Source organism: Papilio machaon, chromosome W (assembly GCF_912999745.1).
Source record: "Papilio machaon chromosome W, ilPapMach1.1, whole genome shotgun sequence".
NCBI classification, from domain to species: Eukaryota; Metazoa; Arthropoda; class Insecta; order Lepidoptera; family Papilionidae; genus Papilio; species Papilio machaon.
Window position 1 is genome coordinate 9,302,950 of NC_060015.1, and position 14,452 is coordinate 9,317,401.

The window sequence follows — 14,452 nt, forward strand, 5'->3', positions numbered from 1 at the left end:
CTTATCGTTCGGCCATTCTTTATTACTTTCATAATGATTGTATTCATCATCGGATTTATAATCATTATCATTATCTAAATATGACTCTTCATCAGTATCATTTAATTCAAATATTTCAATCTTAAGTATTTCTTCATATTCCGCAAATTGAGTGGAATTTATAATTATCTTTGGTTGTTTTGAATCATCACTAGGGTTTGTTGTCATTGCAACATTCATTGGAGATTCAGTAGTTATATTTTTGAGTGTTTCGACTTCGTCTAATGTTGGTGGATCATAAAGTGGTGTGCGAGGCTCCTCATTTATAAAACACTTTAAACTTTCCTTTTCACATACATCATTGTAATTCTTTGAATCCAATGTAGATAACAATGAGGTTTTAGATTCGGCTCTCTCAATACTTTTAACATCATTTACTCTTTCAACTTTCTGTGGAAAAAAATTACTTCTTAGTGATATTATAAACTAGCTTTTACCCGCGACTCCGTCCGCGCGGAATAAAAAAAATAGAAAACTGGGTAAAAATTATCCTCTGTCCGTTTCCTGGTTCTAAGCTATCCCCATCAATTTTCTATGGTTCTAACCTAACCTCCCCATCAATTTTCAGTCAAATCGATTCAGCCGTTCTTGAGTTATAAATAGTGTAACTAACACGACTTTCTTTTATATATATATAGATGAGAAAGTTTAGATGAATGGATGGATAGATATTTGTTAGAAGGTATCTCTGGAGTTACTAAACAGATTTTGATGAAATTTGAAATAGATGTAGAACATAGTCTGTAACAAAACATAGGTGTTGTGGATTAAAACCTACGTAGATCTTAAGACAGGCAAAAACAAGAAATATAAATATGAAATTAGAAAAATAGACAGATGTCACTGTAAAAATGGCAGTCTAAAGATACGGAGATAGAAAATATCCCCAACATATTAGTGGCGACCGTGACTAATGACCACGTATAAGTGGAAAAATAAGCCGAGGAAATACGAATAAAAAATGGACCTTCAAAAATTAATTAGAGAAAGGTCTCAGCTCCGACGTATTTTTAATAGACACACGGCGACCGAAGAAAAATTTACAAACGTCGATGTCGAATTTTTGGAACCTAAATTTAAAGCAATTATAAGTTTGGATCATAAAATTCAAGAAATTTTGTTGCAAGACGTCAACTATGACGAAGAAACAGTAACAAAAGAATTCGACGATTGTCAAGAAATTGAAAAAAAATGGCTGCAAATAAAATTTAATAGACCAGGCCTGAACAAACAAGAATGCACACAAATGCAATTTCACTTACCCAAAATGGATATGAGAAAATTTGACGACAATCCAAAGTCCTGGATTCCGTTTTGGACACAATATGAGAAAATTCATTTAGATGCAAGGATACAGAATGAAGAAAAATTTACATATCTACTAAGTTGCATGGCGGAACATTCGAAGGCGAGAACGTTGGTGGAGAGCTACCCGCCTACAAAGAATAATTACGAAAAAGTCATTGACACATTGAAGAAACGATTCGCCAGGGATGAAGTATTAATTGAGATTTATGTTCGCGAAATTTTAGATATTGTACTTTCGAAAAATAATTTAGATATTGTTGGCATTTTTGATAAAATTTCTGTAAACTTGCAAATATTAGAATCATTAGGCATAGGTAGGGATAAATATGAGTGCATTCTGTTACCATTAATTGAATCATCGTTACCCGATGATATTTTAGTGCAATGGGCTAAAATTCCAACTCAGAAAGGGTCGAAACTTCAACAATTAATGACATTTTTAGAAAATGAAGTTGAGGCACAGGGCAGGTGTGACCTTGCTAAGTTTTCCTTTGATAACAGCGTTCCAAAACAGGTTATTCCAACGACGTCATGTTTCGCGACGAAGCAGGAGAACAATGTCATCAAAGAAAAAGAAGGTAAGGTGATCATTTGTTTTTTCTGTGATAAAGGTCATAACACTCTTGAGTGCAACAAGGCAGATAAACTGTCGCTCGACGAAAAGAAGAATGCAATAAAGAAAAAGGGTGGATGTTACATATGTTTAAAGAAAGGACATCTCGCCAAGTATTGTAAAGCATTTATTAGATGTATGTGTTGTAGTAAGAGGCATTTAGTTATCCTCTGTCCAACGCTCCACGAACAACCGAAGACGTGTGAACAAAATGCACCAGAAAAGCATTGCGATAGCAATAAGGAAGTATACAATAATTTATCAAGTAATAACATAACTACCTTGTTACAGACACTAGTAGTCAAAGTATCTACTGATAAACAAGAGAGGAAAGTAAGAATACTTCTAGATTCTGGTTCGCAGAGAACGTACATAAAAAGGGAGTTGGCAGATGATCTTGGTCTACAGGCAAAAGGTACCGAGAACCTCAGTCACTCACTATTTAGTGGTGTGAAGAAACCAGCGAAGATGCATAGAGTCTTCAAGTTTAAAGTCAGTAGTTTAGATGATAAGTTTAATACTACTATGACAGCGTTGGAACAAGATGTGCTTTGTGGAAGTTTACCCAAAGTGCAAAACCCAAAGCTGATAAATAACTTGAGAAGGCAAAAGATCTGGTTAACTGACGCAGAAGAAGATATCAAAGATATAAGTATATTAATTGGATCAGATCAGTTGGGTTTAATCATTAAAGAAAACTTTATACGTTTAGATGAAAATTTGGTAGCAATACCGACAAAACTTGGATGGACATTGCAAGGGCCCATTCAAGGTGATTTTAGCACATCGGTGAGGGGCATAAGTAGAAACAAGATGGTCTTCCAACATCCAAAGGAGGTTTTCAGCACCAGCTGCTCCCTGGTGGGGAGGGTGGTGAGAGCAACTGATAGGGCCAATAAAAGACACGTTTCAAAAAATATTACGCAGAACATCAGTGGTAAGGAATGGCAATCCTATAGGTATCACAACCAGGTCGGAAAACACGATAATTATTAAATTAACAGATATTGTTTAAGTTCTGACCCTCGCTGTTGTTTTGGTTGCTTTTATACGCTATGTTTATTTGTGTGTTGTTGATTTGTGATTTATAGCGATATGTTATTTACTTTGATTTTTGTGTAATGTTACGGATAATTTTATAATTTTGGTACTTTGTATGCCTCCCTCGGGAGTGTGTTGTGGATTAAAACCTACGTAGATCTTAAGACAGGCAAAAACAAGAAATATAAATATGAAATTAGAAAAATAGACAGATGTCACTGTAAAAATAGCAGTCTAAAGATACGGAGATAGAAAATATCCCCAACAATAGGGTACATATTAAGTATTTTTTAATACCGTGCGGACAAAGTCGCGGTCAGCTAATTAATTATAAAATAAAAAAAATATTTCAACTTACATTTTTAAATTTTAATCTTAACTTGCGCTTTGATGGAGAAGGTACTGGAGACAAGTCTACTTGCTGTTTTTGATGAACTAATGAATCTTCTTCATTGGTCAGGAGTGTCTTTTCTTTTGACTCTGAAATGAACCTTAGTTTAGTTTTTTAACATGTTTAGTTCTAACAAGTCACCAATACAAGTTATAATACAACAGTAGAAATTAAAAGTTTGCACATGGCAATACTAGGTACAAAGATCAAACTTTTTGCCAAACCTAATTTATTTGTCTAATTATTTGGTATATTTTGACCATTTTTAAGTTGTTTGATGACTAACTTTATCAAACAACTTTGTCAAACTTATACAATTGCATACCAATGCACAAAAAACGTTTGAATAAAAGAACTGAGAAATATAAACACAGTTGAATTTGTTGAATTGTTATAACTATGAAGCATTTTACCTTTATTTGTGGTACTGGTATCTACGATAATTTCGTCTTGTACGTCAATAAATGCATCATTTTGACTAGTTGATAGATTTGGATGCTCAATATCGTATAACAATTTCGATAGTGATTCAGATGCCGTTTGTAAATCTTCACAGCTCTCAAAAGCAGCCTATAATGTTTGATAAACGATTAAATTAATATTTCACATGCCTATATCATATGTACAATAAGGAAAACTTTGAACTTAAAGCGACAATCGTTTGAACATTTCGTACGCATTGAGATGACAACGCGGAGCAATTATCAATAAGACGCAGCTTTTAAGTGTATCTGTACGAAAACAGGTCGGTCAGTAGTACAATAATCGATTTTTAGTATTATGCCGTCATTTGCTCAATCCACTATCTATTGGTTATTTTGTAAGTAGGAGCGTATGTCTCGTTGCAAAGAATAAGACAATTTTTCTGTAAGTGGAACACCGCAAAATTCCCTGACTGTACACACAAAGTTATAAATTGATAAACTTATATATTACCTGTAGGGTATCAATCAAATAAACACCATAACTGTACATTTCCATATACTGTTTTGGAGTCAGATGAATATTTACTGTTCCTGAAATATTAAGATTAAAAATATTATTTATATCAACCTAAGCCAAGTTAAGTAGCTCTCATACGGATATTACCTTTTTTATCACTAATCTTTGTAAGAGTATTAGTCAATTTATTTCCAGCATCGACTATATTACGGTCCTTACGATATTTCATTTTAATACAAGTGGTTGCTTCAAAGAGAGTCCATGGTGGGGCTAACACATTAGGAGATTGTGTGGGATTTTTCTGTAACACTTGTGTTAGTGCTTCTTCCATTATTTGAACAAAACGCGACACCCATTCATCGCTACGAGATTTCAAATTTTCATTCATAGCGTTACTTGTCACTTCGAACATCACATTATTAATGTCTATTTCACTTTCTTTGTCAACAGAAGTGACGAGTACATTTCGATTATTCTCATATTCAGTCCAGTAATCATTAGGACTTGGTGCAGTAGATACAACGCCAGATGTGGAAGAACCGTTCGTTGGTGTTACATCATTGGTGCTAGGATTACATTTATTGCGGAACTGTTTTCCTACTACAGAACATACAATTTCTTTAGGTATTTGCACCATTAAATTTTTAGTTACTGAATGTTGTATTCCTTCTTTCTGTTCAACAAGACTTCTAGGACGTTTTCTATGCCATTTGAAATTTCTCTGGCTCGCATTATTTTCTTTATTTTTTGTAACCGATTTCGGTGAATTTAAACTAACGTCCCAATCTTTTAAAAATGAATTAAAATTTTCTTTGTTTAGCATTTCCTTTAATTTTACAGAATCGGCAAGAATAGTTTTAACACTTTCTATATTTAATATACGAGTAAGTAATTCAGAATCCAAATCAGTTTGAACACTAGCATCAACTGTATTTTTTTCTTCAATAATTTTGCAAGTTTCAACTCCTATACTAACTTTAGTAGGTTCTAGCTTTGGTAATTTTTCTTCATTCATATCATAATCTGATTCAATGTTCTCATTTGGGACATGTTGCATAGACTCATCCTGGCATCTTTCATTCGGAAATAAATTGTTTCTAATTAAATTTGCATTCCCAAAAGTATTAACTATTGATTTCAATTCATTAACGGTTAGGATTAATAATCTATCTGCATATTCATGTACTTTTAGATGTTCGTAATTGCTCAGAAGTATCTGCAAAGATCACTCATTCTAACCAAAAAATTCCAAAGAAAAGAATAACTTGTCATATATTACAAGTATCATACTTACAATTTTATCATATTCTTTGACCAGCTTTAAGCAACATTCAACAACAAAAAAATGTCCAGTGTTATTTTGTTCAATTGGATTTTGGACTGCAAGAGAAGAAAAGCTATGAAATAGTTGTCATCCTTACTTTCAGAGCATAATATATCTATATATATAAAAGAAAGTCGTGTTAGTAACATTATTTATAACTCAAGAACGGCTGAATCGATTTGACTGAAAATTGGTGGGCAGGTAGCTTAGAACCAGGAAACGGACATAGGATAATTTTTACCCCGTTTTCTATTTTTTATTCCGCGCGGACGGAGTCGCGGGTAAAAGCTAGTATAAAATAAAGTGATAAAAGTTACTGTTTTCGAAAGATGTAAATCTATTGTTGAATATATGTAATTTATAACAGCAGCGATTTAAAACTTTAGCTTTTAACACTTTCATTGCCACCAACTCTACTCGAGTTTGGTTTCATACAAAAACAATATTCATTAAGATCGTTTGCATCGAATGGCGTGCTTTTTGTTACCAAAACAAGATGTAGTGAGGGGACGTAAGCGTTGATATTTTTGTAGGTCTAGTGTTGCGCCGATACACCGGCACAGTGTCGGTTTTCTAGCTAACAATACATACCAATAGACACAACACCGCTTCTAATATGTCGGGATATGAAAGTCAATGCTAGTTTTGCCCACTTCTTTTTCTGGAAACAAGCATTTCTACTTTGTTTTCGGATAGCTTCTATAACATTTTCTAGTACTAAGAAGTGGAAAGTTTTACCTTAAAAAAATAAAATTGGATTATATTTCTTAAATTAATCTTATATCTTGTATAGAAGTTAATCAAGAATGAACATATGTGTGTTTGATATGTGAATAATATATTGATAAATCTGCAGAATGGAATTTAAACACTTTTTGACTAGTAGACTATTGAATTCAATTATTGCTCTGGTATTTAGAAGAAAATGCTGCATTGTAAATGAGCCTTTATTTTAAAGAAATTGCCAAACAACAACTACAACTTACCAAATTTAAGCAAAAATTTCAAAAAATAGATGTGACATTGAAATACATTTGCATCAGGAAGTATATATATGCAATCCTCTGTGTTTTCTGCATCAGTTGTGTCAACAACTGTGTTCTGTAATTATATGAACAAAATTATTTATTTTTTGTTAAAGAATATATTGTTCAGATTGGTTACATTCTAATGAAAGAGTAGAGAGTGTACTCACAATGGAATATCATGGTGTATGAATTAAAGAGTTGTGCCAGAGCGGCACCAAAGAACTATAACAATCATGCCAAGTTTAATAGCTAGTTTGAGTTTTTAAAAGGGCGCCTATTATATGGATAAGCCACAGAGCAAGGGATGGCAATATTTTCTTCGCTTAATCAATTAATCCAAGTTTCTCTCTTGGAGGTTGTCCAACTGGACTTATCTGTTGCTTATAGCATTTTCTCCCTTAACCAGGTTCAGCTACATTCAATTTTACTCAAAGTGACATTGACTTCTATATCCTTTGTCTTTTGCGATAAGACGTTAAAAAATATATCTCATACAGATAAAATACACTCACCGTAAAAAGTTTTTGATTTATATTATCTGTTTGATACTCTTCAAAATTATTGATGCCCAAAGTCTCAATAGTACTGCTATTAATTTTGGTTCCTACAAAATATTATTTATAAAAACAATATAGATTTTATATGGTAAATGTAAAATTACAAGTCTATACTTACTGTTACAATCTATTTGTTGTCCAATGTTATTTGTTACATTTGACTGCCTTTTTAATGAAATTATTTGCCTCAAATCTCTAGCAACAATTAATTGTTGGTACTTACTAGGTAAAGGATCAATTTCCTCCTGTGTAACTGTATCAATTTCTGAAACTTCTAGAGCTGTTGACTTCTCCTCTTCACCCGGCATGACAAAGCGTATAGGATCTATATATTTTGTTATTTGAAAACGTTTACTAAGTGGCATTGAGGTTGTATGCACATAGTTGTTTTTAAACTCCTCTACATTGTTATGATCTAGCTCTATTCTAACTTGCGGCTGATTAATTAAGGAGAGAGAACTATTGGGAGTTGATGTTGGTGCCATTGGAACACCAAGCATGAAATCATTCATTTGATTTATGTTATCACATCTCTGAACTTTAGAATTATGGGATAAATTGTGCTCAAGATATGGTTCATTAATGGTACACTCATTGAAAGTTGTACTTGTATAATCAGTATGTTTGTTTTGTTCATTGGATTCAGATATAAAGATTTTTCTGCAAATGTCGCGAGGTGGTTCCTTTGGTTCTGGATAGCTGTCTGAATGGTCTCTGGCATCAACACTTTCTTTTGTTGTCTTCTTATACTTATCGTTCTGAAATAACGATAAAGTATACATGAAAAATTAACCAACACATTATTGATTTATAGTTACGAAACTAAACAGGTACTGATCACAAGCAACTGATTTCTTGGAATTTAAATGGCAGTGAAAAAATATGTTCAATGTTAGAATTCGGTTAAACCTTACCTCAAAATCGGTTAAATTCCATATTGCTTCACCGGTAACAGTGTTATAATAATATATTCGCCTGTGGTGGGACTTCGATCTACACGTAATCCACGTGTAGATCGAAGTCCATTCCATTCCAGTCCATTCGTTAGTACTGTTTTTGTTCATGCTTTAAGTTTTATTAATGTTCAATAAAAATATTTATTACAAAATTTTCACATCGTAGTCTTCGTAAAGTTTTTAGGTGACATTTTTCACCTCCGTGAAGTTGGCCCCCTCACTTTAATTTTTTTAACTTTTTTTTACGCAAATCGTTTGAGAATCGTTTGAGAGGGTTTGAGAGAAAAGAAATATCGTTTGAGAGTTCCTACTTTCTCCGTAAAAACAATTTCAAATTCTAGTGTGAAGTTGGCCCCCTCACTTTACTTTTTTTTATTTTTTTCAATGCGAATTGTTAGAGAGTCGTTTGAGAGACATTAAGAGAAAAGAAATATCGTTTGAGAGTTTTTACTTTTTCTGTAATAAATATTTTAATTCTGGGCATCGAAAGTTACAAATCGATTTTCCTTTTTTTCCGAATTAAATATGGCAATCATGCACTTGGACGTTTCAAATTTATTGTGTAGGTAGAGAATGGTAAGAGAGTGATTGAGAGAAAAGAGAAATCGTTTGAGAGTTAATACTTTTTCTAAAAAATATATTTCAATGTCGGAATCGAAAGTTACTAATCGATTTTCCTTTTTTTCCGAAATAATTATGGCAATCATGCACTAAGACGTATCAAATTTATTGTGTAGGTAGAGAATGCTTAGAGAGTGATTGAGAGAAAAGAGAAATCGTTTGAGAGTTAATTCTTTTCCTGAAATAAATATTTCAATTTCTGAATCGAAAGTAACAAATCGATTTTCCTTTTATTTCGAATTAAAAATGGCAATCATGCACTAAGACGTTTCAAATTTATTGTGTAGGTAGAGAATGCTTAGAGAGTGATTGAGAGAAAAGAGAAATCGTTTGAGAGTGAATTCTTTTCCTGAAATAAATATTTAAATTTCTGAATCGAAAGTAACAAATCGATTTTCCTTTTTTCCGAATTAAATATAGCAATCATGCACTTAGATGATTTAAATTTATGGTGTAGACAGAGAATGGTAATAGAGTGATTGAGAGAAAACAGAAATCGTTTGAGAGTTAATACTTTTTCTGAAATAAATATTTTAATTCTGGGCATCGAAAGTAACAAATCGATTTTCCTTTTTTCCGAATTAAATATGGCAATCATGCACTTAGACGATTCAAATTTATGGTGTAGGTAGAGAATGGTAATAGAGTGATTGAGAGAAAAGAGAAATCGTTTGAGAGTAGATACTTTTCCTGAAATAAATATTTCAATTTCGGAATCGTAAGTAACAAATCGATTTTCAAAAACTTACAAATCTCAAAAATTGAAATATTTATTTCAGAAAAAGTATTAACTCTCAAACGATTTCTCTTTTCTTTAAATCAATCTATAGCCATTCTCTACCTACACAATAAATTTGAATCGTTTATCCTCATGATTCCCATATTTAATTCGAAAAAAAGGAAAATCGATTTGTAGCTTTCGATTACGACAGTGAAATATTTTTTTCAGAAAAAGTACTAACTCTCAAACGATTTCTGTTTTTTTTAATTACTCTATAAGCATTCTCTACCTACAAAATAAAATTGAATCGTCTAAGTGCATGATTGCCATATTTAATTCGGAAAAAAGGAAAATCGATTTGTTACTTTCGATTCAGAAATTGAAATATTTATTTCAGGAAAAGTATTAACTCTCAAACGATTTCTCTTTTCTCTCAATCACTCTCTAATCATTCTCTACCTACACAATAAATTTGAAACGTCTTAGTGCATAATTGCCATATTTAATTCGAAATAAAAATAAATCGATTTGTAACTTTCGATTCCGACATTGAAATATATATTTCAGAAAAAGTATTAACTCTCAAACGATTTCTCTTTTCTCTCAATCACTCTATTACCATTCCCTACCTACACCATAAATTTGAATCGTCTAAGTGCATGATTGCTATATTTAATTCGGAAAAAAGGAAAATCGATTTGTCACTTTCGATTCCGACATTGAAATATATATTTCAGAAAAAGTATTAACTCTCAAACGATTTATCTTTTCTCTCAATCACTCTCTAAGCATTCTCTACCTACACAATAAATTTGAAACGTCTTAGTGCATGATTACCATAATTATTTCGGAAAAAAAGGAAAATCGATTAGTAACTTTCGATGCCGACATTGAAATATATATTTCAGAAAAAGTATTAACTCTCAAACGAACTCTTTTCTCTCAATCACTCTCTTACCATTCTCTACCTACACAATAAATTTGAAACGTCCAAGTGCATGATTGCCATATTTAATTCGGAAAAAAAGGAAAATCGATTAGTAACTTTCGATGCCCAGAATTAAAATATTTATTACAGAAAAAGTAAAAAGTCTCAAACGATATTTCTTTTCTCTTAATGTCTCTCAAACGACTCTAACGATTCGCATTGAAAAAAAGAAAAAAAAGTAAAGTGAGGGGGCCAACTTCACACTAGAATTTGAAATTGTTTTTACGGAGAAAGTAGGAACTCTCAAACGATATTTCTTTTCTCTCAAACCCTCTCAAACGATTTGCGTAAAAAAAAGTTAAAAAAATTATAGTGAGGGGGCCAACTTCACGGAGGTGTCGCTTTCGTGCAGACGAAGGTAAATCGTCAAAAAAAAACCAAATTATTGTCTATACTTGACGATGAACATTGTGTCATTTGAATTTGACGTATAAAGTTCAAATATTCTCGCGGTAAAAATACAAAAGTTTAGTGAAGTGTTTGTGTTTCAATTTACGTTTTGTAAAATGAATTCGAAAAACGCAAGCAGTGTGTAAATCGCCATAATGGTGGAATTTATGGAAAGGTACGTCAATAACGTATTTAAAATGGTAAACACCCCGCAGGGAAGAGTGAGGCGCCAGGAACTTTGCCAACCATTAAAGATGTTGCTGGGTCAGGTAGGTAGTGATCCTGACAAGTCTATGGAGCAATGGATCAAGGTTGGTTCTAATGTAATAATGATTGTAAACATAAAACAAGACATTCATTCTGAAGCATGTTTGTTATGCTGGCAGACACATCCTTTTTTATTTTACTTATCCTTTGCAAGTGCCCTTGCTATTGAATCATGTATTTAATAACAATAGTTTTGTAGTTGCCATTTTCCTAGCTACAAATATCACATTTCATCACCCAAACTTTATATTTTAGGACTACCAGTAGAGGAACAGTCAAATGAGGAGCCTCCAGTTGAGGAACCATCTATCCAAATACAAATTTTGGCGCAGATCACTGACAGTAATTTATTACAATCCTGTTATTTCATTTAGAAAAGAGATATGCAAATCTATTCTTCAGTTGGTAACTGTATTAATAGAAAAATATTTAATTAGTACCCTAATTTATTTGCCCATGTTTCTGTTTAATCATTTGGGTAAAATAAATAAATTAAAATCAATTGATACAATTTAATGTTTAGTTTTATCTTATTATATACAGTTTAAATATTAATATTTACTAACTTTATCATGATATTTCAGATGATGAACAAAATGATATATATGCTGCCCCATCATCAGTTCAAAGGAGAGGGAAATGGCATCCAGGACCCTCACTCACTGGCTTATTAATGTAATGCTTATGCTTTGAGATGTAGTCTCAAATGCAAAAACATGTAACATTTACATTGGTTTTGGTTGTAACTTGTGTAATTAATGTTTAAGTGAATATTGAAATAAAAAATAATTGTATATAAATAAAGTTTATTTTTAATTTGTAAAACATTCATCTTCATCATATTTCTTCTTAAAAATACACTTTTAGACATTATTGTGTGGGCTTCTTCAACCAAACTAAAAACTGCCAATAATTAGTCTATTCCTAACAGCCCACCCCACAATCACATCCAGCCCATTTTCAACAACAGTTGGTTGTGTAAGAGCAGTGGACAAAATTACTTCATCATCTGTAGGAGTTCCTCTTGAATCTATGAGCATGTTATGCTGATAATAAAGGATATGCTGACCTAACAAATATCAAAATCTATATTTAACCAAATGCCCTTTCTATGCAGTTTCGGGCCTTGACATGCACTCTAGTGTAGTTCTCTCCTCTAGATCCTGGTTCTGCATTCAGAATAGGTGTCACAAGGTAGCTCCTTTGAGGGTAACCACTGTCACCTAAAATGTTATAAGTAAACAACGCAAATACCACGACGAGATTTGACGGGAGAGGGAATGGAACAGTTTTTTTCTGTTCGTCACATCCTCTTTATGTAGCCAATGCATCTGCTTAACTGCTAACAACTTAGCGCATTTCCTTGTCACAGATACATATGGAAAGCGGTCACTTAACGATCATTTTAGATGACCCGCTTTTTGGTTTGCTGCCTTCTATCACAAAGTCTATTAATGGGAGGCACGATCGATTAAAAGAGTAAATTAAAAGCGAAACCGTAAACAAAAAATTCTAAGTATACTGTTAGTTTAACCAGTCCAGAATATTAATAATATTGTTTTTGTATCCGAAAGCTGCATTGAGATCAGAAAAAAATTATGATGCTTTGCCGAAAAATCCAAATCGTCGTAAGTAGTTTCAGTACCTCAAAATAAACATTGAACTATTTACCTGTCTATTTTGTCTGTTTTATGGTAAAAATAACTCGCTATTCGACCATCTCTCATCGGTCGTGACGATCTACGTGTCTACAATGTTAAAAGCTTATTACAATGAATTTTTGTGAATCATTAGAGCATCGAACTGCTTACCTTGGTGCCGTGGTAGTCGTCGACGACGGACTCGTCCCTCCGCGCCACCGGGTACACGAAGCTCATGTTCAAGGGGGACCTCGAGGCGTGCGCGCACTGCACCACCGCACATGTTGACAACACAAGCACAACATAAACATACGGAGACATTATCAGACCGTGCAGACGCGAGCGAGCGTCACGGACTGACTGCTTCCACGGCCGCAGTCGCTTTATATTTAGAGAGCTACAGACAGCCAGCGGGTTAGCTCTCGCCATCCAAGCTTTTTTCATGTTTTTTACTCTTTCTTGTGTCAGACAATTCATCTTAGCTGCCAGTGTTCAGTGACACTTTGAATTATTACGAGTATAGATAATAAATTTTATGTAACAGTATTATTGTATACCCGACAGTTTTTCGTTGGGAAAGTTTCAGGAAATAAAACTTTATACGCATATTAGTCCTATGGAAGATAGGAATAGTTACCGCTATCCCCAACTCTAAGGTAACTTGAGAGTTTATTTTGTGGAGTAAAGTTCAACTTCAATGATTGATTAATGAAAGTTCAAAATATATTTATGGTAAATACTCTATTCCTGTGAAAATATTTAGTTACCTGTAAACAGTAATAAGGTTTGCATCAATGTTTTTTGTGTTTCCGTCTAATTTTGACGTGGGGGCGTTCAAGAGTACAGTGAAAAGGCTTAAATAAACCGCAAACCATCTTTCGACATTACCACTTAACATCAGGTGAGATGAGATCGTGGCCAAGCGCTCGTTTTTTCATTAAAAAATCCTAAATATTGATTTTGAAAATAATCGATCATCTTTGATTTTAAAAAACACAATCCATAATTGCATCTTGTTTTTTTACAAAAAGTAAATTTTTAAAGGTCAGGGAGATGTCAAACAAGTTTCAAGTTTCGCACAAAAATATTCCTTAGATGGCTTCGAGTTTTTTTTATAACTACCTAAATAAAATACGTATGAAGAAAGATTTCGAATTATTATTTAACTTTTCCATCGCTCTTTCACACCCTAATAGCTCAATATCAACCGAGGTTGCTACTTGGAGACCGAAGTTTTGGATTCGAAGTTCAATGGAAAACAAACAATAACAATAGCTTGCTAAACTATTTTTGATGTGTGTGCGTGATCAAATTTTGATAACATAAAAAATCTTCAACAATCGTTATAATGTAACTATTGACAAGTATTATGTATGGTTTTAACGAGGATGTTGTTACTAGAAACGTAAACTTCATTTCGGTACAGGCCAAACGAGTAGGTATTTTTTTTAATGATCATTCCGGATACGGAATTATGCTTCGGTGACTTACTGCCGAACTCAGAAGTGGTTGATTGGCTACTATATGACACCCTTAGTGTAATTTCTCATACTAAGTCTAAACAGTCAGCTACAACATCGGTTGCACGAATGGGCCGGCTCGCCCGATGAAATATCACGACCACAC

At 33.1% G+C, this 14,452-nt stretch overlaps 2 protein-coding genes and 1 long non-coding RNA gene across 3 annotated transcripts; all 3 read right to left on the reverse strand.

Moving 5' to 3' along the window:
* Position 1: 1 nt before the first annotated feature.
* Positions 2 to 5,206, reverse strand: LOC123723111. The gene is made up of 6 exons (XM_045685665.1): positions 4,482 to 5,206; positions 4,329 to 4,408; positions 3,806 to 3,962; positions 3,360 to 3,481; positions 86 to 429; positions 2 to 17 (listed from the first exon to the last, which is right to left on the reverse strand). Exons 1-6 carry the CDS (start codon positions 5,155 to 5,157, stop codon positions 2 to 4), a joined length of 1,395 nt encoding a protein of 464 aa, XP_045541621.1. The 5' UTR covers positions 5,158 to 5,206.
* Positions 5,207 to 5,647: 441 nt separating this feature from the next.
* LOC123723236 lies at positions 5,648 to 6,723 on the reverse strand. The gene is made up of 3 exons (XR_006756689.1): positions 6,645 to 6,723; positions 6,250 to 6,396; positions 5,648 to 5,714 (listed from the first exon to the last, which is right to left on the reverse strand). It is a non-coding gene; the product is annotated as an uncharacterized LOC123723236 (long non-coding RNA).
* A 333-nt stretch (positions 6,724 to 7,056) lies between these two features.
* On the reverse strand, positions 7,057 to 8,307 carry LOC123723112. The gene is made up of 4 exons (XM_045685666.1): positions 8,158 to 8,307; positions 7,362 to 8,001; positions 7,199 to 7,290; positions 7,057 to 7,098 (listed from the first exon to the last, which is right to left on the reverse strand). The coding sequence occupies exons 1-4, from the start codon at positions 8,305 to 8,307 to the stop codon at positions 7,057 to 7,059; spliced, it is 924 nt and encodes a 307-aa protein (XP_045541622.1).
* Between the last annotated feature and the right edge of the window lie 6,145 nt (positions 8,308 to 14,452).